A 26,760-nucleotide genomic window follows, 5' to 3' on the forward strand; every position below is an offset into this window, starting at 1 on the left:
AATATAAAGAAAGACTCTTGGGTCAAGATAAGGACAGGGAGAGGTCATTTGCTAGTTGCCATCATGGGCAAAACAGACTCAACTCAGGAAAATTAATTTAATTTATTACTAAACAAATCACAGTCAAGTAATGAGAAATAAACCCAAACCTTCTTCCCAGTCTTTACTTGCAGTTTCTCTACCTCCTTCTCCCCCCCAGCATCACAGGGTGACAGGGAATGGGGATTGTGGTCAGTTCATCACATGTTGCCTCTGCTTTTCCTTCCCCCTTGGAGTGGGGACTCCTCACACCCTTCCCCTGCTCCAGTGTGGGGTCCCTTCCATGGGAAAGAGTCTTTCACCAACTTCTCCAGTGTGAGTCCTTCCCATGGGATATAGTTCTTAACAAACTGCCCCAGTGCGTGTCCTTTCCATGGGGTGCTTGTCCTTCAGGACCAGACTGCTCTACATGTATCCTTCATGGGGTCACAAGTCCTGCCAGCAAAGCTTCTCCAGCCTGGACTCCTCTTTCCATGGTTCCACAGGTCCTTCCAGGAGCTTGCTCCAGCGTGGTCTTCCTACAGGGTCACAGCCTACTTTGGGTGCATCCAGCTGCTCTGATGTGGTGTCCTCCACTGGAGCAGGTAGATGTCTGCTCCTCCATCAACCTGCATGGGCTGCAGGGGGGACAGTCTCCCTCCCCATAGTCTTCTGCATGGGCTGCAGGGGAATCTCTGCTCCAGCACCTGGAGCTCATCCTGCCCCTCCTTCTTCACTAACCTTGGTGTCTGCAGTTATGTCAGGTACTCTTTAACTCCTCTCTCCAGATGCTGTTTGTTTCCTTTAATTCTGTTTCTCATAGAACTCCTTGATTATGAGCCACAGTAATCTGGGCTCACTCATAGGAGAGTTTCATGAGATTTGGAAGATTTTTGTATTTTAATAAAGTGTTTTAAATTGCTCAAATACTTTTAGCCAATGTGCAACCTTTCTTAAGTGAGATATGTTAAGGAAGGAAAGCTTTTATTTTAATGAAGTTTTTGTGGTCAGGTATGGCTGGAGTTCCTTAGCAGCTTACTAAACTACTACTTAAAGATCTTGGTATCTCAAATATTTAACACTACTGCCTGGAAATGTGTGTCCCCTGTAGCTGCAGATCCAATTAATCATGTCATACAGTGGAACCAGCTGATCTTGTGGCATTCCGAAGAGTTCATTCCTGACACGTTCATACTCCTTGTTACACAATAGGTGACATTAGTCAAAGCCTAAAACTGTGCTTGTGAGGTTTGAATGTGTGATTAGATCTCATGCTTTTGGAGTTCAAACTTATCACATCTGATGAAGTGTTTGGACAGTGAAGCAACCTGTTTCTCTTTTCTAGTAAGTAACAGATGCGGGTGAAAGATCCATCAAGAGCCAACCCTGAGAAACCAAAGAGAAGCAAGAGGCTTAACAGGCCGCAGGATGAGGACTCTTCAGATGATATTTCAGGTAAGTACATTGGGTGATGTTTGGCAAACTTCCACGATGACTGATGAAAACCACAAATCAGCAGTACCACAAAATAATTTCCTCTATTGAATTTACAACAGAAATAAATATTCCTAGTGAAGTGTTTGTGACATGATCCATTGTTATGCTATGTGACTGCAAAAAGGGTTGAAGAGTTGGTTGATCTTCTGATACGACCTCTCCAGAGCAGGAGAATGATCCTTTCCAGTGTGCAGAACATTAAGCACAAGTGGCAGGAGGCTGCTTGGCTGAACGGGGAGCTTCTAACTGACCTCAGAGGCAAAAACAAAGGGCAGAAAGGGTGGAGACAGTTTTGGGCTACCCTTGCAGGGGTCCTGAGTGTGTAGGGATGGGATTAGGTAAACCAGCTGCAGAGTTTAATCTGATGAGGGCTGTAAAGGGTAAGATTCTTCTAATCTTTTCAGCACTTGTGAGACTTTGTGTGGAGGACTCTGTCCAGTTGTGGGGTCTCAGTTACAAGAAAGATAAGGACTTGTCAGAGTGAGTCCGGCAGTGAGTCACCTCCTCCACATCATTAAGGAGATGAAGAACATGATGCTGAGGGACTAAAGGGAATGGGTTTGTTTAGCCAATTGAGTGAAAGTATAGTTTCCTTCACTGCCTGATAGGTGGTTATAAAGATGACAGAGAGCCAGTGTCTTCTAGAAAATCCACAATGAAAGGACTAAAGACAACAGACAAAAGCCAGGGCAAGGAAAATGTGGTTAATTACGAGGAAATGCATTTCATTTTCACCATGAGGATGGTCAAACAAAACTTGATTTTCTAGTGAGATGGTGAAGCTACTGTCCTTGAAGGTAACTCAACATATAGGTGAAGAAAGTTGTCAGCAACCAGATCTAAATTTGTATTTGACCCTAATTTGAATGAAAGTTTGGACAAAATGGCCATCAGAGGTCCCTTTAAACCAAAAGTATTCTGTGATGTCAATAGTGGAATTTGTGAAAAAAATGTGGCAGAGAAGAACAGTGGTTGATACTCATTTTGGAACAGGCAGTTGTAGTACTGATGCATGCGTATTTGGAAGTCTTTCTTTATGGAAAGGAAAGGGGATAACTGCTTGTGTTGTATGCAGAAATAGGTGCATGTAGTATTTTACTGTTGACAAAAAAAACCAAAACCCAAACCCACAACCAAAAAAGCCCAGACAGAAAGACACAGTGAAATGAAGTTTGTACAAAAGCAATGCTTGTACTTTTGTACAGTGCAGCTTACCTGTTTGTAAGAGGTGTCATTTATTGACTTTAAAAGAATATTAATTGTAGAATAACTGAAATAGACCATCCATAAAATTCAAGGAGGAAGAGCATATGACTGAATTTTCCTATTTTAGCTTCTGGCTATTTTTTTTTTCCTGATGTTGACCTTGTTGAAGATTCTGCTCTTTTAATGCACACATGCTCCCTCTCATAACTGTTATTTTTGATGGATGAAACTGAAAAGGTGTCGTTTTCTGCAGGCTTGACATGCCAGCACGTGAGCCAAGCCGTGGATGTGCACCATGTGAAGAGAGTGGTAGCGCAGAGCATCTGGTCAATATGCGCAGAGTGTTTGAAGGAGAGGCGGATGACTGACGGTGAGCCTGTGGCACGTTCAGATGTATGGCTGTGTCTCAAATGTGGCCTTCAGGTAAGCAAGCATATGCTGGAAATTTACTGAGGTGGATAGACCCTGGTTATCTAAAGGATATAACCGGTACAGACCCTTATCGTGACCTTCAGTGAAACAGGGTGGCATTAAATGCTCAGTTTGGAGAGTCTGTGCTTCAGCTTCTTCGGTGGAATGGAATCTGGCCTTGCGTTCTTGGTTGGTTTTTGGGAGTGATTTGGGTTAGCTTTATGTGCTAAGGGTGTGGTTCAGCATCACAAGTAGTGAGTGATTATCCTGCCTTCTCTCTGTTCTTCGTCTGCACGCTCTTGCTACTTAGGGAGAATTGACTCCAGGAACTGTGTGGTTGCCAAATGCATCTGTGCAGCTGGCTCATCTGGCGGAAGATGCTGCAGATACAAATGAATGAGAAAACAGATATGTAGATTGCTGAATCAACTTACATTGTGGACACTTAATTTCTGTATTTGATTGAAACCCGGGAGAAAGGTCTGTGCTGGAGTGAGAACATTGTTATTTTGTGGCAGCTAACCATTATATCGGATCAGTTACAATGTCAAATTGCAGCCTTGGACTTTAAAATGGCAGGTCCTCACTTCAGGGGCTTGGACAGGTCTCTGTCTCCTGTAAGTGGAGTAAAGGCCGATACAGAACAATTCAGTTCCCAGCCAGTGTCAGCCTTGGCTGAGCTCATAGTTGTGGGAACAAAGCAATTCACAATTTTCTTAGACTTGCGGTAGGTCTTGCCACAGTAAGGACAGAAGCCAGCTCCTGCAAATATCTGAACAGATTTAATTTTGCAAAGAAACATGTTATCAGTAGGCTTAAGAAGAGGGTTAACTAGGTCTGAAGAGGACTCGTATAGATTGTCCCTGAAACTTTGTAGCTAAGGAGCACTTTTGCCTTGAGTTAAAGCTGTGTGCTTGTTTTATGTTGGTGCTGTTACGAGCCTCCAAAACTCATGCCCCATTCAGAGACCAGGCATGAATCTTCTGACCCCCACCTTCTAGATACTTAAAAACTTGCAAATGCTTTCTCTCAAAGTTGCTGTACATAAAGAGTGTGTTCTGGTAGTTTCTTGTTAGAAAACCAATGTTAGTACCTTTTGCTTCCTGGAATCCATTTGGCATTCTTGAGCAGCGAGGGTTACCTATATATGTTCTTTCCTTGTTATTCCTTGGACCAAATATATTATGTAGTCACTGAATTCACTGCTTTTGGTTTTTTTTAGAGAATTCTTTCTTTTCTGAATTACATCATTTGTTGTCTGTTGATACTTATTCAAAAACTAGGAATTACTTTTTTTAAAGTTGAAGCAAACTTGGTAATTTTCTATACTTTTAACTGATTTTTCCAAGTAGAAATGATGAGATTTTGTGTTTATGTTGTCACTGATTTTCCTTTATTAGTAAAAAGAAAATGTGTTAATTAAAAAAAAAGGCAGTTATTTGATATATATTTATAATACTGGATTTTATGATTGTTAAAACCTCTCACTCCTTGAGAATACTAAATGAGTAGGGCACTATAGCTTTCTATCCAACTGGACCATCACAACTTCTCAAATAAGGAGAGTGTCTTAGGCACTTCTTCCACAAGTTCCCTCTGGACCCACAGATGCATCTTGTCAGATCTCATGACCTTGTGAACCTTCAGGCTCCTCAGACATTCTTGAACCTGATCTTCTCCTACAGCGGGCAGTTCTTCATTCTCCCAGTCCCTGCCTTTGTCTTTTGAGGCTTGGGTGGTGTGGCTAGAGCACTCTCTGGTGAAGACTGAGGCAAAAAAAATTCTTGAGTACATCAGTCTTCTCCATATCCTGAGTAACTGGGTCTCCTATTTCCTTCTGAAGGGGTCCTTGTCTTCCTTTTATCACTTACATACCCATAGAAGCTTCTCTTATTGTCCTTGGTGTCCCTGGCTGGATGTAATTGAATCAGGGCTTTAGCTTTCCTAACCTGATCCCTGGCTGCTTGGGCAGTTTTTTTGTATACCTCTCAGCCTACTTGCCCTTCCTTCCACCTTCTGTCGGCTTTCTTTGTGTGTTTGAGTTTGTTCAGGAGCTCCTTGTTCATCCATGCAAACATCCAGGTTTTTTTGCCTGACTTTCTTTTTGTTGGGGTGCATTGCTCCTGAGCTTAGGAGGAGATGATTCTTAAATACTAGCCAGCTTGCTTGGGTTCCTCTTCCCTCCAGGGCTTTGTCCCATGGTACTTTACCAAGCAGGTCCCTGAAAAGGCGACCTGCTTTCCTGAAGTCCAGGGTAGTGAGTTTGCCATTCACTCTCCTCACTGCCCTGACATCTTGAACTCCACCATTTCATGGGCACTGCAGCCAAGGCTGCCCTTGAGCTTCACATCCTTTACCAAGGTGGCCTGTAGCAGATGCCCACTATAGTGTCCCCTGTCCTTGTGCTGCCTTTAATTCTGGCCCATAAGGTCTTGTCAGCTCCTTATCCATCCTTAAGTGGAGCTCCATGTACTTTGGCCAGTCAATGACACAAGATGACAACCCCTCCCCATCTCCCCTGCCTGTTCCTTCCTAAAGAGCCTGTTTCCTTCCATCCCAACACTCCAGTCATAGGAGCCATCCCATCACTTTTCTACTACCCTTTTTTCCCCTTACTGTGTTCATGTTTCCATTTCTAGGGATGTGGTAAGAACTCAGAAGGCCAACATTCTCTGAAACACTTCCAGACAGCACGCACAGAACCTCATTGCATTGTTATCAACCTCAGCACATGGATCATATGGTAAGAATGAGTTTGCAGGTGTTTGTATATGCTTGTGTGTAAGGACGACTCCTAACTTAAAGTAGTGCCTTTTCATGATAAAGAATGCTTCTGACAGCTAAAATGGATACTTCATATAGAGAAAGGGCAGGCTTTCTTGAGACTAGTCTATCCTTGGGACTCTCAAGAGGAGTCACAAATCCATACTGAGATCCAAGTTTGAGTCCATTGTGTTCTGTGGAGTTGGCTGCTTATAGGAGTTTGTCCTTCCTGCTTGTTTCTAGATGATTATTGATATGATTATCAACTGAGATTATTTAAACCTGGAAGGATTGCAGTGAATTGAGGCTGATCTACAGAAGAGCATATGTGGGATGAGAGAATTCAATTTTACTCCTTTTTTAGCATGAAAAATTGAAATCTAGAGCTGAAGTAATTTGCATAAGGTTGTTGGAGAAGTTTGTAAGAGCTGGGAGGTGCACCCAGGTAGCCTAAATTTCAGTTGGTTTCTTCTTTTGTTTAGGTGTTATGAATGTGATGAAGAGCTGTCAACACACTGCAACAAAAAGGTTTTGGCACAGATAGTTGACTTTCTTCAAAAACACGGTTCTAGGGCTGAACCAAGTAAGTTTACAAGAATGATTTTGTCTGGAGAGATCTGTAATGCATTGTCACTAAAAGTGAGCATTGCAGGTTTTGAGTCATGTTAAATGTACATTGAAGAATTATGTATGGTGTGAGTATAATGCAGTTTGTAATTGCACAGGTACTTGTGCAAATAATGCCTGTCAAAGCATATTTTTTCTTTTCTCCTCCAGTATCACTGCATTTAAAAAATACTTTGGGTACCATAGGACATACTTCAAAATTTTGTCTTTATTTTCTTTATTGTGGAGAACATATTACCTTAAAAAAGATGCCATTTAAATAACGCACAAAAACTATATAGAAGTGTTAATTAATTGAATTTTCCTACCGTGGGTGTGTCATATCTTACAGTTTTTCTGATGTGGAATTTGTTTTCCATTTTCTAGTGCTCTGTTGTATGTAATGTTCTGTGTTCATTTAGATGACTGGGTTTCAGTTGATAGAATGCTCATTTTTATTAATAGAAAATGTTATTTTCTTATGTTGGGAGCGTACTGCATCCTCTCAGTGTGTGTAATAGGAGATGGGGCTTTGTGTATGTGGCCCTCAGCTGTCTGCTCTCGGTGATGTTGGTGTTATCATCCGATGATGTTGATGTTAGTCATCCCAGCAGTTCTGGCATGTGGCTTTGAGAGTGCATCGGGTTCCAGATTTTATTCACCAAAGTTAGCTTTAGTAAACTTCAGAACAATTGGTTCCAGGTTTTAGCAGAGATGATCAACTGGTTAGAAGCAAGAAATGAAAGAATTGCTTTACTGAATTGGACTAGGTACTCCTCTAGCTGCATGTGCATAAATCCTGCCAGTTGTGAAAGATAGTAGATATTTTTTTGTTGGGGAAAAGAAATGAAGGGCCGCTCAGAAATGCATATTTTATATTTTGATCTTGTCACAGGTTGCATGCTAAATTATTCAGTTGTTACTCTTTTCACTTGGAGCAATGAAAATATGGTATGATTTCACTTTTGTTCACAGCTTCGGTTTCACGTTTACATGCAATAGATGGGTGTTGCAGTTTGCTTGCAGGGGAAGTGCTGTAGTGTTTGTTTCAGTTAATTTAATGGAATGGAAACAATTTAATTCTGTTTCTGTGTTGCTGGGTAAGATTGTCGGAGTGGTATAACTGTGTGCTTATGGTTTCGATTCTGAATTTGTGAAACTTCAAAATATCTGAAGTTTTCAGAGTATGGCACTTAGAAGTTTTCTGTGAAAAGCTTTAAATTAAGCAACTGACATTCCAAGCTAACTCAGGAAAAGTCAGCTTAGATGAGGCCCAGTATTTCTTAAAAATCTGCTATAAAGGCAGAGCAAGGCAGAATATATTTCTGCTGTATATGTATTTGTGTTTCATTTTGATACTGTCTTTTGAAAATGCACATATTTAAGTTTACTGGAGCTAAGTGGAGTTTTTTCTATAACAAACCAAAATTGTATTATTTTTCTTTAGGGCATAAAATTTTTTCTCCCCCTTTTATTTAAACCAGATTTCCCTTTGGTTTCTGAAACCAGGCATTGAAATAAAAATCTGTCTATCATCCAGCTTCATCTGCAGCCATGTGTTCTGTGGTAGCAGTGTGTTGTGTTGCGTTGAGTTGGCCCTGCTTGCTTTGGTGCCTTGGAAAAGGAAGTGATGTAAAAGGTAGAGTGGTTACCAGTGGTGATGTCAGGCGAGAGGTGTGTTGTGAGCAGCGTGAGGGTGCTCCTGCAGGGCGGTGGGAAGTGCAGGGTGGTTTTAAATCGGTGACAGATTGAGGAACCTGCCTTCCCAGCATCTCGGACTGTGTGTTACTGATCTGCAGGGTTACGTTGCATCCTTCAGATTCATGCGCATGGCAAGCTGTGAGTGAATAGACACACCAGCATCCTTCAAAGCTAAGGAAGTCACGCCTTGCAAGGGTGGCCCCTGCGACAACCAGAGGTCTCAGCACAGAGGTTGCTGCTGAAGGGCAGTCATGTATCTGGCTCTGAGATGGGAAGGGGCTAAAGCTGACATGCAAGCCTGTAAACAGGAGAGGAATCAACTTTTTAAAAGGGCAGGCAATGGCAGGACAAGGGGGTATGGATTAAAGCCAAAGGAGAGAAGATTTAAGTTAGATATTAGGGGGAAGTATTTTACAGAGAGATTGGTGAGGTGCTGGAACAGGCTGCCCAGAGAGGTGATGGATGCCCTGTCCCTGGAGGTGTTCAAGGCCAGGTTGGATGGGGCCCTGGTCAGCCTTGTGTAGCTCCAGGCCTGGAGGTTGGTGGCCCTGCCTGTGGCAGGGTGGTTGCAACTGTATGATCCTTGGGGTCCCTTCCAACTCAAACCATTCTGTGATTCTATGAAAAACCAAGTGCATAGTAATTTTTTAAAGCTGGAGTCAGCAACCCTCCCTGCGTGATAGAGAGTATAACTGTGCCGAGCAGTTTGGATCCCATTCTTGAGAGCTCTGGGAACATTGGCCCAAAGATAGTTTGTTGGGTTTCTTAAGTGGCAGGGAAAAAGAAAAAGCTGCTTGCCTGGCATGCTTTGTTGCCTTGGGCCAGGCTCCTGGCTGGAAAAGGCTGGGAAACAGTCACAGATTGATAAATAAGTGGTATGTGTGAGAGGGAATTCCCAGTCAGAGCTGGCATTCACGTTTCTCTTGGATAAATGTACCAGCAATGCCTTTTCTGTTTTATGTCAAATACTTGGTTGGGTTGGCACACTCAGTACTTCCACTAAACAAGCATAACTTTTTTTTCTTTAAATCAGGCTGCCTATAGGAATTTTTAAAAAGTAAAATCTGAAATTGTAATTTAATTCATGATGTTGTTCAGAACACAGTGTAACAGTGACAATTAACCCTACTATTGACTGACTTGTTTTGTTTAAGTGCAGCATTTTATTTCATGTCACACTGATATTTTCAGTATAACTGTTATCCTTTAAATTATTAGTTGGCTTAGGTGCTTTAAAACTTATTATATTATAAAAATAAACTAATTCTAAATAAACCCCCAATAAAATAACTTGTGAGAAACGAGTAAAACTGACAACTAATAATTCATATTTTCCCACTTAAAAATCAATCTTGTGCTTTTTTCTTACTGCTTTTCTATTTCTTTCTAAAAAGACAGCTGAAGTGAAAACAATTTTCATATAGGAATGTGGCACTGTAACAACAATTCACCTTATGTCTGGCTTGCTTTCTGTTGTAACAACTGGTTGGCATGGTGCAGCATTAAAATTCAGATAGCGTTGTGTAGAAATTTCTGCATAAATGCAGTATGAACATGGGTATAAGTAACAGATGAGAGCTGCTAGATTTTTGGGTTTTAGTTCTCAGAAGCACAGGAGTCATTTAAAGACAAAGTAGTCAGCTTGCACATGTGAAGGGGTGGGTTATATAGATTTCCTAATTAATGCATCTTGGAAAATAAACAAAAGCAAAATGCTTGTCATTTGGTACTAATGTGGTGGAATAGTGTGGCAGCAGGATCCCTGCTTTTCACTCGGCCTCTCATAAAGATTCAACTTCACTTCAGCTGTAAAAATGTGCAAATTACATTACTACTACATGACTGACTTTTGTAATTACATTAAGCGATTGAGATAAATCCCAGTGCTGGGTTCCCAAAAGAATGCTTGCAGCTGTGTGGTTTTCACATCTGATCCTATGGTTTGTTGTACCCAGCAATGCCTGCCTTTCCCCCCCACCCCCCCTCTTTTTTTTTTTTTAAAGAGGAGTCTGTTTGGTTAAGAGGTCATGGTGGGCACAAGATGGAAGAATAAAGCAAGATTGCTTTCTAGGGTGTACCACCCAGAAATTTGTTTTGTGGAAGAGGTTAGCAGGCCATGATGATTTCCACGGAAAGGCAGGTGCAGTATTGTCCGTGTGGCACACTTGTGAGCTTCACATGGGCATAATGCACATGTAGTACACAGGAACCATGCTGAGACATTGCGATCCACATGTCTGCTCATTTGCTGGAGAAAATAAATTGGTTTGCAGTCTTAAAAGTGAAGATTATGTGTATTTTGCTTTACAAAACCCACGTTAGACATCGGTGGAGATATAAGATTGCGTACTTAGGTTTTTTTGCAGAGCAGTTAATTAAATTGGCTTTTGTGGCAATAGAAATGGGAAGAATATTCTCAAATTTTGTAGTTAAATTTATTGTTGGGGAGGTCAAGCAGAGAAATGAGATTTTGCTAGTAAGTTCAGCTGCCCAGATTTGTTGATAGGTGAAAGTTAGAAACTTGATTTCTATTTAAACAGATATAACTGGTGTAAAACAAAGATTAAAAAATAGGTAGTTTTACAGCAAAAGCAATAGGAGTTAATTTGTGTGGAGAAACAGAGTACGATGATTTGCATTTGCCTGTGGATATTAGCACTTGACAAAAGATTGTGCTGAAAAAATTAACTGTATCCTTTCATAAACTGTTTATCACTATGTGTATTTTTCTTTCGAGTGCACCTACTTGTGAGGTGCTGCTCTCAATTATACACATTGCAAAGAAATGAGAACTGGATCATTGGCAAAAAACTTTTTAGATGGTCTCCTATTTTTATCCACAAATTCTTCCCTTTCCTCTCCAAGTGCTTATTTACTTGTGAGGCGTAGTGTAAGTCATCTGAGCATAGAGGATCAAAACTGATGCTTGAATAGCTTGCTCTTTCACACTGTGCAGACATGGGTTTTTAGTTTATAACATTCTGGCAGAATCAGAAAAATAAAATTGTAGCTGTAATCTTTAATTTGGTAGGATTGTAAGGCTACAAGAGAAATTGGACTTTTAAAATGTAAAGCTAGTGACCATTTCAGAAGAGAACAGTGCTGTTTTTCTAAGTGTTAGATTCTCATTGTTGTACAGTGTTGAAAAAAAATTAATTTTTTTAAATAAAAAAGGAGCCTCAGACAATTTAGTAGTATTTCATAGTACAGCATGATGAGAACCTGGTAAAAGAAAGGCAATCTATTAACCTTGCTTTTGCTGTGAAGACCTTCAGCTGAAGTACCAGAGTTGTATTCAATAGAAAAGGCTTGACCTTGGAATAAAAGTGCATATTCCTGGAACCCTCATGTATAATTAAAAAAAAGTTGCATTGAAAAGATGAGCAAAAATGCTTACTCCCCCAGCTGAAAGAAAAATTGGATGTCATTTATCTTTTTGCTTGCATACCATCTGCACCCCCAGGCACAGCTCAGTTTCAGCAAGGGCGGTGCAGAAGTCCACGTGCGCTGCAAACATTTGAAACACTGGCAAAACAAATTGATAGAGAACAAGTTTTCCCAATGTTTTCTTTTGCAATTGGATGTGTCAGCACCGGGTGTGTTTGTACATCTGGCCCGGTGACTTGCACCGATTCACAGGCTGAATCGTTATCTGTGTTAGCTCTGGTTTTGGGAATCTCAGTTGTGTACCCGTGAGGCCAGTGCTGTGCAGCTGTGGGACAGAATGATGTTCCCTGCCTCCAGGGAGCTTATGGGACAAGACTACAGGTGAGCAGACATAGGTGAAATATAAAAAAGCTGAAGGAAGGAGTAGTAAGACAAGAGTGCGTTGCAAACAAGAGCTGGAGCACAGGAGCAGGCTCTGGCTGCGGTCTTTCCTCTGGGCTGGTGGGAAGGGAGCTTGCTAGCCTGGGGTGGCGTCGGGAAGCTTTGCTGAGCATGAAGGCTGCACCTAAGCACAAATGCAGCCGTCTGAGAGCCAAAGGAGTGAGGCTGGAGGTGGATGTCATGGTGGGAGCAGAGGTGGGCACTGACCTGGTGCCAGGGAAGCGTTGGTCAGTAGGGTGTGATGAGTTGGATAGAGAGCTGGGCAGTGGGTCTTGGCCGAGCACTCTAGTAGGGCTTTTCTGCAGTCAGGTATATGTGTTACTGAGGTAAAAAGGAGGTTGTGGTGATCAAGGCACAACTTGGGTGAGAGTTTTCCCTGCATGACTGGATTTGAAAGGGCACCACTACAACAGAGCTGCAGAAGGAGTGTGACAGAGAGATGTAGAATGAGTTGAACCCCAAAACAGTCACTGTCAGATATGCTGTCCCCACTGTGGGTGGACTGGGCTGCCTGGGGCTGATGTCCACAGTGCCTGAGAAGGGCAGAGAGGCTGAGGGGCACCATGTCAACTCTCAAAAAGATGTGATAGTGAACTACAGACAGAAATCAATCTACAAATGTAATTACTTTTGTGCTTGTCACCTGCCTTGCTGTTGGTAACATTAATGGTGTCCTTTATAACCAGTGTTGCTGCGCACAGCTGGATGTCTTGGGGTGCTGCTTTTCTTGAAGCACTGTTTGGCCAGGAGCTGAACACCCTTGTGGACAGTAGCAGATGACAGCCATTTCGATGGAGTCCTCCTGCTGGGGTCCTTGTTGGGTCTTTACTGGCATAAAAGTCACTTTTTGTATCCAAAAGCACGCCTGTTAAAACATTGCAGGGTTGCAGGATCATGTCAGCAAGAGTCTTTGGAACATTTCAGTGCAAATTCACTTAAAAAAATTATATATTACCCTTTTGATTAATAACATGTTTGTAGCCTTGGGTTAATCCTGCAGAAGGACCCTCCAGCCCCCATCTGTAGAAGTATTAGCTATTACAGACATTACCAGCATCTTCTATTAAGACTGACCAACTCTTCACATGTCAACTAAACATTCAGCTTCAGGCCTGTCTGTCATTTATCACTGAGCCGGGGACACTGAGCAGAGATAAATTAAAAACTGCTGTCCCTCCTCTGGCTCTGTATATGCCCTTAAAAATATCTGCATGGAACAAATGAGGCAGCAGATAATGTTTGTAATGGCAAAGCAACATTTTTCTGTCAAAACTTTCTCACAGATACAAAAAACTGGTAAAACATCACATGGATTGTGTTTCTAAAATCTATTAAAAAAATCAAGAGGCAGTAATTAAAACCTTCTGAATGAAAGTAGGTTTCTAGGCTCCAGTAACAACATCCTTTTCTTAATTTACTACTACTTTTCCTTATCCCTGTACTAATTATCCAGCTTTGTGGCAATTGGATGTCTGGTTCTCATTTATTGTGTTTTATAATTGCGTATTCATCCAGCTCTTATCGCAGAGCTGGATGCTTCAGCTTTGTTCCCCCTGCCCCCCCCCCCCCCCCAATAATTTATATGTAAGGTTCAGCAAATGGAGCCTTGCTACTTGTGTGAAGCTGCCATTTAACCATGAAGTGAAATGCTTTTATCGAGTTTGCCCTGCAGATATGGTCCGCTGTGGCAGTGCTGTCCATATTTGGTGGCTGTGCAAGGAGAGCCAGGTGGTGCTGCAAAGCATAGCACAGTGAAGCGTGGACAGATCTAGGTTTGACATTTGTCATCCTGTACTGCTACAGGGAAGAGAAAAATCTGCTTTTCCATATGCTTATGCTTTAATTTTTGCCTGCAGTTTTGTCCAGATGGCCTTGTGAACATTGTTTACTTTAAGATGCTGTCCCAGATGTTTTTGAATGCCGATGGATAAATGCAACAACTGTGGTATACTAATACACAAATTATTTACACAATTTTGGCTGCTTTTTTTTTTTTTCTTTTTTCTTTTTAACTGTCTCTTCTCCCCAGCACCTCTCTGTATGGCACGCTTCTCTGAGGGGAAGAAGTCTCCACTTATAGTAAATTTCTGAGAGTGAGCAGTGCCATCAAGTAGCAGGCACTTGGAGCTCCTGGCCTCCTGCTATGATTCTTTTGGAGCTCTGTGGGGGTGGATGAGTCTCAGACGCTGTAGCATGTCCCTCATAAGCACATCAGTGAAAAGGTGCTGCTGCATGAGGCCCACAGACCAGTGACTCTTTCAGGGTGTGAGCAGCTCCCGAGCTGTTTGCCATTCATCTTTGTCTGCTTTTTCAAGGAGAACTTGGTGTCTTACTTTGCCCTTGTACCGTCTTAATTTTCCACATGAGTGCAAAGGAGAATATTTTAAAGCTGTGTAAGCAGTATTACCAAGAACATTAAAAAATGTTTTTAAACTGCAAAGCACTTCTAACTGTGTTTTGACAAACTTGGGTGCAATTTAGAAGAATAATTACACCTTGATGGCACTATAGGGTGCAGACAGATTGCGTCAGAAGCTTGTTGCCAGATACAATGGATACTTTAATGACTTATTTTTTATTTAATTATAGTTTTTCATCTTCTAAGCATGAAACTACCTAAGAGTGTACATAAAAGAACCTTTTGGCATGAGCATTTCATTAACATAAATAGGTCTGTTAGTTATTTCTCAAGAACAGTTTAATGAGACTTCAATGTGAAACTCATTAGAACAAATATATGAATTCATATGTCAAGACAGAGATTGCAGCATCACAGTTCTTGGCATCTATTAAGTCCATAACTCGTTTACATTGACATGCATTGTTAATCAATATTTAAGACACTGCAGATGTCAGTAATGTTCATATTTAGTCCTGCAACCATGACAATATGAAAGTTGCTAGTAGAATTTGAGGCTAAATATCGTTATCTCAAGTCTTTCCACTACCTCTAGGCTACAAGTTAATGACTGCCTAACTTTGCTGTCCCTCATCTATTTAAATAATAAGGGAGATAGGGGAAAACGTGGATGTGATACTGGTAGCATATTCCATTGCAGTTTTATCATTTTTTTTTTGTTTGTTTAAAATTAAAACAGCAGCAGTGTAGGTATTTGGGTTGTGTTAACAGTTCCTCAGGCTGTGATGGAGGGAGGTGGGTGGAAGAGCAAACGTAGCGTTTGGGGAAACGGGTAGCAGCTCCAGTTTGGCCAATGCCAGAGTTGTACAAGGAAATTCAAACAGAGCGCAATAAGTGGTAAAGACTTGCAGCATTCAGGTAGTAACTTGTGGTTGCCTCTCTTAAATTCCCCCAAAACTGGCCTTCTGTGGTGTTTCTGGGGGTGTCTAATGAACATAGATCTTAACTGGTGGTAAACTCACAGGGCCTGTTGTTCTTTATTTATTGGTTGGGTAATTGAAGAACTTATAGTCTTATCAGATGATAAGTATGATTATTGTGGAAGGTTTTGTTGGATATATGTAGTTGTTGGGGGGACTTTTCTTCCCCAGGTGTTTAACTGCTGATGCCGCCTTAATTTTTAAGGTTACATAAACTAGCTTCAAGTACCGTCAAGGTATCTTTCCACATATATTAAAAATCATAAATATAATACATGGAAGGACTGAATGGATTAAACTATGTAATTATATACTAATATTAATCTATAGTTTAATTGTAGGTTCATCCAAAATCATACGTCTCCGTGAAGAAAACAGTGAAACAAGTGAAATACTGAAAGGAAAAAGTTCTGGTAATGCTGCATCAGTTCCAGTTAAAGGAATAAATAATTTAGGAAATACGTGCTTTTTTAATGCTGTCATGCAGGTAAGATGGAAAGATCATACACCTTTCTTGTAACAGATTTCAGAAAAGAAGGTTGCCTGTGCAAACTGAGGGCTTCAGAGAAGGTTCTGGCTCATACCAGTCTTCATTCTGCTTTCTGAAGGGCCTTCTCAAATTCTTGTTGCTCCTTGCTATCCAAGTGGTATTCCCTGTTCCAACAGAAAGAATTCCTGCCTCAGTAGCATCTCCCAGTAATGAGACAAATGAAAATGTCAGACCTGTTACACACTGCATATGTGTGTGGGCTGTACTCTAGCATATGGTTTTATTTGTAGTTCAGCATTAGACAGTCATGAGTAATGCACAGTATTTACCACGCTGGTGGGTGTGGAAAGTGGTACTTTATGCACAGTGTAAATGTCTGCACAGTGCACTGAGGTGATTTTAAGCCCCTACGATGCTATAAAAGTACTTTTATTGATGATGGGATTTTTTCCTGACCAGAATAAGAGAAATAAACTATGGTAATTAACTTATCTTGATGTTGAATGTGCAGCTAATGCAATATCCTCAAAAAAGCAGCACCCTCAGCGGGTTTTATATTAGACCATCCCGTTGCTTGTCAGTTGAGCAGGGACATCTGTATGTCTGCAGACAGGAGGGAACAAATGAGAGAGAACTGCTACAAAGGTGTTTTGGGCTGGCACTCTTTGCCTTGTGCTTATGGTGGTGATTACAAAACTCAGCAAACAAATAGTGAACTTGTAAGGAACAGAAATACTGCAAATTGTTTGCAGTACATACTTAGGGTGTTGTCAAAGTTAACAAAACATAAAGAAAAAAGACTGATGTGGTGAGTTGTTTTGTCTCTTAAATTCAGAGAGAGAAGGGTTGACAGTGCACCACATCTTTTGTGCTTCTTGGGTCATGATGAAGGGGACTGCAGAGTTTAAAAGAAGCAAATTATTTCTGCTACAAATGTTCTCACCATTAAAAAAAATCTTCTTATTCAACAAAAATAACAAACATTACCAGGAAACTACTGTGTAATTACAGAAGCAGATACAATTTTAAAAACAGTCTGAGATCAATGATCTTGGCTCTTACCAAGGTTCTACCTGCTTTTTCTAGTGGTTTGATTTAAACCTCAGTTGTACATTGTGAAATACACCTGTTTTTTTTTTTCTATTCCTGAAGCTAGCATTTATAACTAAAGTCAAATGTATAGTTGAAAGATCAGCCTGTGTTTGTTGGGTTTGTTGTTTTTTCTTTAAGAACTTGGCACAGACGCACATACTAAATGAGCTGATGTATGAGATGAAGGAGAAAGGAACAAAGTTAAAAATCTGTCATACTTCAGACTCCCAATTGGTAAGTATGCAGTGAGAAATACAGATTTGGGGAAATGTGGGAAGAAGCTGGAGGATGGTAAATGGCATTGCTGCTAAAGGCACACTCTCACTCTCCCGTTTCTTTTGCCTTTATGGTAACTGTGAACTCACTCCTTTTACAAAGCTAATTATTCAGCCCAAGAGGAGGAGAAATAAACACTTCCTTTCACATTTTGTGATATTGAAGTAGCAAATAATGCCAGACCTTAAGAAACAGTGGCTGGCTTATTTTTGTTTCCCATTTAATTTCTTCAGTATGAATGTATGATATAGGAAATGGTATATTTGGCTCTAGAAAGTGTTCATGAAATATTTTATTCTAGTCAGCCCTTCATTGATAAGGCTTGTAAAATTTATTGCGTGCTTCACAGGTTAGAGGATTAAACAGAGAAGTAAAATTTCAGTGAGGGCCAAATTTCTTGCCCTCAATTTCATTGCTGGCATATGGGAAAGAGATTCCTGTGGTCATTATGAAAAGAATCTGCTGGTGTTCCGGGTCAGGTTGTAGAGACTTGGGTTTTCATAGTATGTTGTTGGCAATAAAGACAATACCCCTTTCCCTCTGTTAGCTAAAGCAGTGTACAGAGGATTTTTTTTTTTTCTTTTTTTCTTTTTCTGCTGTTTGCTGGGAGCTTTCTGGTGGCAGGGAGGCTTGAGGTGTGGGGTTCTGTTTCAGATACCTCTGAAATGACGAACATTTCTGTGTGTTGCTGTTGGTGATGTTCATAGCTTCTCCAGGCAAGAACAGTGTGAAATCTGCTGCATTGCTGTCAATATTACCTCCAGTGCCACTTCTGAGGAGTAACATGTTTCATTAAGTTATCCTGAGCCCCAGTGGAGGTCTGGAGCTTGTTTGTGCCCAGAGGCTTAGAAAGCCAGTGGTACATTGGCTTATGCTTGATGTGAAACTTGCACAGCCGTAAGGTTGGAAGATTTATTTTTTGTTTAATGACAATGCTTCCAGTGTAAACGACATCTTTGGAGCAGGCTGTATGTTCTGGTATTTGTATGTCAACACAGGATTAGAGGGCTGCAGTAGTCTAACAGCAACATAGAAACTCCCAGCTTCCCACTTGGTAAAGGGCATTGTTCCACCTTTAGATAGTGTACATAATACACATACTTCATATTTGGGCATATCCATAGTGCATATGTTCTGTGTGGATCTGCTTTCTGGGCAAGGCAGTCTCCCTAATGGTTTTTCTAGCAATTGTAAGCTGTGTTTGTGAGGGTCAGGCCAGCTAGTAGGAAGCATTATGGTCATCTCTGAGTATGTTAGGGAGATCTGGCAGTCTATTTTTGAGATGCACATGGCATGTAAACAGTGCAGGGGTGTGTCTCCTGCTCTAAGACTGGCTGGAGTAGCTGCTGGCCCAGGACCTGCTGGCTGGGGTGTACCTCACACCAGGAGGGGCTGTGTGGACTCTGCCCTGTGCCTGACCTCCACTAACAGGGTCGACCCGTGGGGACTTCTGTTAGCCTCTGCTGCCAGCCACTGCTGCTACCTTCCAGGCACCTGGCTCCTGGAGGAACAGGAGATGTTTGCTTCTGTGAGCGTTGGATGTGAGGAAATTTCAGTGTGCAGCTCATGAGTCAGAGAAGCTGGCCAGAGCTTTCCTGAAGTTGAGTAGATGTAGTGCCACTGAGCTCTGTCTTATGCTGGCTCATCAAGGAGGTCGCCCGTGTTGTCGCTCCAACTGCATTTCAGTGCACGTGGGAGTAAGAGTAAAGTAGGTAATACAGAGGGTAGTCTGTTTTTGTGAGAATCAGACTGGCTCATTGCTATGCCTGGTTCCAAAACTGTTGGTTACCAACCAATTTGCTTGACAAGGATTGTTTGATTTGGCAGCTATTACTGCTTAAATAATAAGCTTTCTCTTCAACTAGTTCAATCATTTAGTGAAATCAACATTAAAAAACCCCCACAAAACTCTAAGACTGAGAGTTACATTGCTCTTTGTCATAAATGTATGAAGTTGAATACATTTTTCTGTGTCATTAACTTTGAAATCTGATGTACATTTTACCTTTGCTTTGAAGGATCCTTTGGTGGTAAACCTTTCCAGCCCAGGACCGTTGACTTCAGGAATGTTCTTGTTCCTTCACAGCATGAGGGAGGCTGGAAAAGGTCCTCTTTCTCCCAAAGTCCTGTTCAGCCAGCTTTGTCAAAAGTACGTATTGTACTCACTATCATGTTTATTTTGAATTTCCAGAGATGTGTACCCTGTCTGTTGTCCTCTCTAGGGTGACATTAGATTTTTACTGGGCAGTTCAGAAAATGTCTTCTTTATGTTTTGAAGTTGCAGGGCTCCTTGTTGGCGTTCTAGGGTTGTACCTGTGCTTCATGGTTTGTTGGCCCAGTCCATAACCATTGACTTTCAGTGGGCTTTGAGCTGAGTGTGAGGGGGCATGGCAAAACTGAAGAAAATAGAAATACCTTTCAGGTTTTGTTGTATATTAGTGTAGTTCCCTTCAATACTGCAAAGAATGTGTAGGTATTTTGAAAAAAGGAGGACAAGCTTTTTAAAATGGGAAACCTCTGCTATGATGTCTGACCTTGGCATCAATTCAAAATTAAAAAGGGACTTCAAGTAAGGACTTGAAGCAGTACTGAAATGGCATATGGCTCCAGATTGTGAGGAGCTTACAAGCCCTAAAGAAACTCCTGTTTCTTGGTGTGGAAAAAGTTTACAGTGGTGCTTTGTAGGTGCCTTCAATTATGATGCAAACAATCTTGCTTTTTAAAACACCTGTAGAAGACCTATTTAAAAGTTGCTACAAGTATTTACATGCTGAGTTTACAAGAAAAAGGCACTGTAGAAACAGAGTAACTGGAGGATGATGTAACTGAATGTTGCATTAAACCAGTTTAATAATACATGTTAATGTATTGCTACATTTTTGTTTGGAATTTTAACTGTTTTGTAGCAAGGAAGTTAGGAGGAAAGTTTCAGGCTCCTACCATGGCATTCAGGGCGACCTTGATGTGCAAGTTGTGGGTGTTTGTATTTGTGTAGTCATCAAGTGATGGCTACATAATATATAGGTATTAAATCTCATTGTTCTTTTTGTTGGTTTTTTGGTCTTTAAGATGGGAATATACTTTAACTAAAATTGGAAGCTTTTTGTTTTATATTTATGCAGCATATTTTAGGCCCCTCACTATAAGAAAGACATTCAGGTGCTGGAGCATGTCCAGAGAAGGGCAATGAAGCTGGTGAAGGGTCTAGATCACAAGTCTTGAGAGGAACAGCTGAGGGAACTGGGCTTGTTTAGCCTGGAGAAATGGAGACTGAGGGGAGACCTTGTCACACTCTGCAGCTACCTGAAAGGAGGCTGTAGCCAGGTGGGTGTTGGTCTCTTCTTTCAAGTAACGAGGGATAGGATGAGAGGAAATGGTCTCAAGTTGTGCCAAGGGAGGTTTAGATTGGATATTAGGAACAAGTTATTCACTGAAACAGGAACAGGCTGCCCAGGGATGTGGTTGAGTCACCATCCCTGGAGGTATTTAAAAGTAGATGTGATGCTTTGGGGCATGGTTGAGTGGCAGGCTTGGCAGTGCTGGGTTAATGGTTGGATTCAGTGATCTTAAAGGTCTTTTCCAACATAAATAATCCCATGATTCTGTGATTTTAATGTGAGCAGGAGGCGTTTGCTCTTTAGACATGTATCTGTCAGCTTTTCTTGCCTTCATCCCTACTTTTTTATTTTTGTTAGCCTTGCAGAACACAACTTAGATAGAAATCCTTTATTAGCTGTAGTATCAATAACAAGAAATTACGAAGCAGATTGTACAGACACTATAGGATGTATTTGTCTGTGATATCAAGAGTTGGACTCAGTGACTCAGGAATTGTCTTCCCACTCCCAGTGTTTACTGTAATGGTATTTTGAATCGTTGCTTGTAGCTTGCAGAACAGGAACATGCATGCTGAATGGTCATACAAAATATAGATGTTTTACTTAATATTTAGTGTAGTCACTTCCAGATCCTACTAGGCTTCTTAGAAACATGAATGGTTGAAGCACTGAAGCTGTCAGCAGATGATGATGATGTGTGTGGCTGTTCTTTATATACTTAGATCTACTTGTCAAGCAGTTTCTTAGTAACATTTTTCTCATGAGTAGCAGAAGGCTGATTCTTTAACAGTGCTTGCTTTCCCATGATGACACAGTTGAGTTACATAGAAAAAAAATCTATAATTTTTGATTAAATGGCTTTTGGCAAGTTTGGGTGGTTTTTTTTGTTTCATCTCTGAGCTGAATGGTGACATATTTTCACCTTGGGCCAGTTGATACAAGGTATAGTAAAGGTAACTGTATAAATTTAACACTTGGCACTTGCCCTCATTTCTTTTCAGTTCAGTGCTGGAATAACACTTCTGAATTTCTGGAGTTGCTTTTTTGGATGTCCTTGTAGGACTTCAGGACCCCTCCTGCTTCAGATGTTGCAGTATGAGTTTGAATGCTCGCATTTGAACTGGGTGTCCATACTCAAATATTGGAAAGGGCTCAGTGAAACAAGACGTAAGAAGGCAGGGAAGGTGGGAAGGGAGGGAAGGCAGGCAGGAAGGAAGGAATGGCTAAAAAAGCAGTGGGTAAAAGCACGTAGGAATGCAGTTAGGTGTGGGCAGAGAGCCTGTAAAAAAGTGGTCCCGAAACCTGCAAGTGAGAAACCCTGTAACTGGAGGCTCATTTGCTGCTCAAAAGCAGTAGGAGAACTGGGACACAGTCCTTTTCAGCTGTGAAATACTTCTTTAAGAGTCTGGGGAGATCGCGGCGTGAAGTTCATCCCCTTGTGGTATTTGTGGTGCTTTTTTCTATTAAATAAAAGGGGGAAAAAAATGATAGTGTTGATTTTATCAAGTGGTGGGTAGCCAGGTTGAAGAAGGGGAGAAGAAGAAAAGAAATGGGCGAGTCTTTCTGTAGCAACTGTTTAGCGTCTGGTACTAATTCATCCACTGTTAATTTTGTTAGTGTTGCAGCTGTCAGATGTTGTGCGAGGACAGATTGTGAGCATAGCTACGGGGCCCTTCTGTTGGTTTTCCACTATGCTGAATATCAGGACTGCAGACTTCTGACTTATCTGGAGACTTGGTGACTAATGCAACGCTGATGTATTAAGAGGACATAAATTTTATTTCCTTTTTTTGTTAAGATTGAATGATTTTTTTTGTGGAAGAAAGCTTGTATTTGTGTAGCGAGTCAGTGTTGCAGCATGTAAGTGATGAGTCCAGAAACTAGGTACAGTATTTAGCTGCTTCAAACCTCTGCTGAACAGTTACCTATTTGTAGGGTTATTATATTGCTACAATAACATGCAGGGAAAAAATCATTACCTAATAAAGATGGTGGTGGTGGTCACAAAATACACGTAGGTCTTCTCTCCCCAGGAGAGAAGAAAGTGCAGAAAATAGAACTCCAGACAGACATTTATGTGGGACTAACAGAACAGAAGACTTGGGCAGTTGGGGCTATTGATTAATTTTGGAGGGAAACTTAAACAGTGCTGGGGGCATTCCATGTTTAGCACTTTTGAGAGGAAGTGCTAAGGGAAATGGAGGTGGTGTTGTACAGGAGTGGAGTAAGGGGTGAAGGAAACAGGACTTTTCTCATTAATTAGCAATCTTTCTCAACCTTTTCTTCTGAAATAATATTGCTGTAGAGAAAAGTCTCTTTTAAAAAAAAAGATTTCCTACTTGTTTATTTGACTTTTAAAGGCAATAGCAGGGGAACACATAGCTGATGTTTCTGTGACCAGTTTGAAGGATTATTCTGTGTCTGTTGTGCATCCAAATACATGGAGGAGGAAACCAGTAATTCCATTAGGTATCTGGAGGTATATCCTTAGAAATAATGCTCACGTTAACCAAAGTAGAGAATTGCAAGGTAAAGTCAGTTTGGGTAACAAAAATAGGAACCTTCATGTCAGAGAGACTTGAATACTGGGACTTTAGATGGGAGAGGACATGAAAAAGGAGGCATGACAGCAAGAGAAGACAATAAATGATAGAAGATAATAAGCTGTGCTTATTTAACTGCCCTCATAAAAGTTCAAGGAGCTGTCTGTGAAACTGAAAAGCAACAGATTTAGTGCCAGGGGGAAAAAAGGGGATTTTAAACATTTTTTTATATCTAACCTGTGGAATTTGCTGTCACAGAGTGCTGTTGAAAATATTAGTATGACTTAAAGGAAGAAAGAAGAATTAGGCGTCCATACAAAGAGAAGACTTCTTTTTATGTAGAGGTGAAGACCACCTGCATAAAGGCCTTCACTTGGCTACCAGCTGTCAGGAAGACATTTCCCCAGCCAGCTATTTCCAGTATCTGTAGAGAGAGATCTATTTTCCCTCTGATGGTCAAGTGGGAAATGGCTCTGTTGTCACATATTTGTTCAGAGCTACTTCTAACAAGTGCTTTTTGCTGAGGTACCAGAGATCTTGGGCATCACAACAAAGTGATTGTGCTTGATCTTCTCTTTTGGGGGAAGGTAAGACAGAAAAAGATGAAAGGAATCATCCAGCATGTCCAAAGGAGAGCTCAGTGCTCTCTGTCCCTGCCATCGAGCTCGGACAGGCATGTCTGGTGTTTATGGTGAGGGTAAGTCTGTGTTTCGCTGGCTTTTTTCCTACCAAGCATCTTGTGGTAGCAGGACTCTGGAGAGTAATCATACTGTAGGATTTTGCTCTGTTCTCTGTCATAGCACTGCAGATAATGGGATCACAAATGACAGTGATTGCTTTAGGAAGAACAAAGCTTTGGACCTAGCTATTCTATTATGGTAGTGAATAGGTATTTGATGGTGTCACTGGGAAAGGTAAGCACTGTGAATTGTGGTAACTTTTATAAACTGGCCCTTTGCATGCTTTCATTGTAAGTTGCAGTGGTAATGGATCAGTCTTGAGAGGTTAACATCTTCATCTGCAGGTAAGCAAAATTCCTTCTTGCAGGCTAAGGTGAAGCAAAGATTTTACTTTGCTTCTCTGTAGCTTACTGCAGTGTTATATGGGTTCCTCTGTGTTTTGCACTGCTGGAATAGTGTGTTCTGTTTCCAAATGCTTATTACTGTTTCTAAAGTTTTTCAAGGTATTAGGTTCAAAGATAGTTTTGGAGAGAATTTTCATTAGAGACAGGAAAGGTATGGCAGGTCTGTGCAGCATGACTGAATGACTGTAATTGTATCCCAGTTTTGCTTTTGAAACACATGGTTGATTTTCCTCAAAGGAATATAAGATAGGAATTAAAAATATTAATGCTTAGAGGACTGGGTTTGTGGGTTTTTTTGTTATTAAAACATTCTAGTAAGTAGATCATCATGGGAAGTATTTCTTTAACTGACAGTCAAGCAATTGTAACTGGTCTCCAGATGAGAAACGAGAGGCTAGATAAGTAGCACGCGTATAGATGTCACAGTTGCCCTTCACCACTTATGGCCATTAGCAGGAGTTCAACCTGTTCTGTCATTATCCTGCTGACACTGTACAACAGGTTGTATCGCATTGGCACTGGCTTCCATATGTCAGCACATCTGTGAGCGGTCAACTCAACCAACCATCTCCAAGTCCCCCACTTTCGCCAAGGATCTTGCTTGAAGCATATTTTCAAGGAGACAAGAGTGCACATCTTTTAGTTGTCAGATTTCTGTGTATCAGCATGGATTAATTATTCCTTCCTTTCCTCCCCCCTCCCCCCCTGCCCCCCCAATACTGGTTTGTAAGTGTGGAAGTTTCCAGTAAATGCATTGTGTGGTGTGGAATTCCCTCCCTTCTCTTCTGTTACTGCTTTTTTTTGTTTGCTTTCTTTTGTGACTTCCTCCCCAACCCTCTCCAAACAAATGCACTACTCTGAAATGTTTTTTCCACAGAACACCAGATATTTAGAATGATGACATTATATAGCATGCTTTGTGGATGAATGACAGATTAACTGTATATTGAACAGTGTTAACAATGTTACCATTTGTCAGTCAAAATAAGTGACTCAAACCTTACATAGCATCTCTACAAATAACTTTCTCTGCCACTTCGCTTTTAAAGTGGTAGCTGTTACATTCCCATCATCCTTGTTTCCATTAAAATTTGAGCACGTAAATTTATGGGAGGTCGGAAGAAGGTTTAGTGCAAGCACTGAGAAGCCTAAATAATCTTGTCCTTGTGGATGATGCGCTGTGTGCTAGTAAAATGAAAGACTAAGAGAAACAAAAGATGCCATGGCTGAGTTAATTTCTTGCATCCCCTTCTCTCCCCTTTCATTTAAGCTGATAAAACTGTGCAAAACATAGGGGTAAATGAAACTATTTTCCCTAGAAATAATTTATTAAATTATTTTTCACCCGAAAAGCTCATTGTATGTTCATCAGTCAGCGTGTAAAGCAAAGTTTTATTTTCTGGCTGTACATTTATTGGATGGGATCAGTTGAATCTACCCAGTGATTCTCATTGTCTCAGGAAAACAGGAACTTTCTCGTTGACAAAACTGCTGGTAATACTGTGGCTAACGAAGAAGGTTTCTCAGACTTGAACTAGTTTTTGCATCTATGATAAAAAAGAAAAAAAAAGATTCTTTCAAATTCCTGGATATTTAGTGAAAGAAACAAAGATAAAACTGGTTTAGCAAATTGAAAAATGAAACTGTGCATGCATGTAAACATGTCCATGGAGGTACATGTGCTGTTTGGGTTTTTTTAATGTATATTGAGTGTTTTATTGGATCAAAAATAAAGGTTCAGAGCTTTTCAGAATTAATTCAGGGTTTATAATCAAAATAATTGGAAATATTTAATCTTAATAGCAGTAAAAAATTGCATTTTAAAAATATTAAGCCAAATTTTTTAGGTTTTGAGAGGAGTATTTCAAGTTTGAGTGTTTTCTTTTTTAATTTGAATCAAATTTTCTTTTTAGATTGACCTGCTGTCCTGATTCTAGCCAGGACATTAAATTTGCTTTAAAAATAATTACTCAAAAAAATCATATGGAATCTGCTAATTCCAGATTTTATAGAAAGCCTCATGGCAGAACAGCATCGTTAAATATTTTTTAACGAGGGATATTGTCAACTCTGTGTCAAGAAGTAGGTACGAAGTACAAATGTGCCAGTATCGTATTTGTACGTGTGGACATGTTGTTTTGCATATGCAGGTCCAGATTTATTCCACTTAATTTTAGGCACTGACCTTGAATGCCTCGGCACCTTAGATCCTTCTCCAGTTACATCCCCAAGTGCCTCCAGCGAGCAGTTCAGAAGGGAGACCTGTGTGTCGCTGTACCACGGGGCTGCTGCTCCCCACCTTGGCATCCGGCCGTCTCACCCGGCCTTTCAGTTTTGCTGTTGTGGGCACAACGTTGCACGTGTGATGTGTTTTTCTGACCACCTTTAATTCCTCCCGTCCGTGAGCAGGAGTTTCTGAAGCAAATCTGAGCAGCTTTACTGTATGAGAGGGAAAAGAAACCTCACCCTCAGGAACCCTGGGGCAGCTGAAAGAGCTTGAGGGGGCGAGTAAGATGATTGCGCCTTGAGAAAATACTGCTGTGTGTTTGCAGCCCAATGCACTGCTTA

At 40.9% G+C, this 26,760-nt stretch overlaps 1 protein-coding gene across 1 annotated transcript in view; it reads left to right on the forward strand.

Annotated features, from left to right (window-relative positions):
• The first annotated feature begins 1,363 nt into the window (after positions 1-1,363).
• The window catches only part of USP45 (ubiquitin specific peptidase 45), a 45,504-nt gene continuing 20,107 nt past the window's right edge, over positions 1,364-26,760 (forward strand). Inside the window, exons 1-7 of the mRNA XM_084262473.1 lie at positions 1,364-1,473; positions 2,975-3,144; positions 5,772-5,875; positions 6,378-6,478; positions 15,711-15,856; positions 17,090-17,185; positions 19,246-19,376. Of these exons, the coding sequence (XP_084118599.1) occupies positions 1,374-1,473; positions 2,975-3,144; positions 5,772-5,875; positions 6,378-6,478; positions 15,711-15,856; positions 17,090-17,185; positions 19,246-19,376 (848 nt within the window). The 5' untranslated portion in view covers positions 1,364-1,373. The remainder of the gene's footprint in view (positions 1,474-2,974; positions 3,145-5,771; positions 5,876-6,377; positions 6,479-15,710; positions 15,857-17,089; positions 17,186-19,245; positions 19,377-26,760) is intronic.

The sequence above is a fragment of the Gallinula chloropus genome, assembly GCF_964237585.1.
Source record: "Gallinula chloropus genome assembly, chromosome: 3".
Classification (NCBI taxonomy): Eukaryota; Metazoa; Chordata; class Aves; order Gruiformes; family Rallidae; genus Gallinula; species Gallinula chloropus.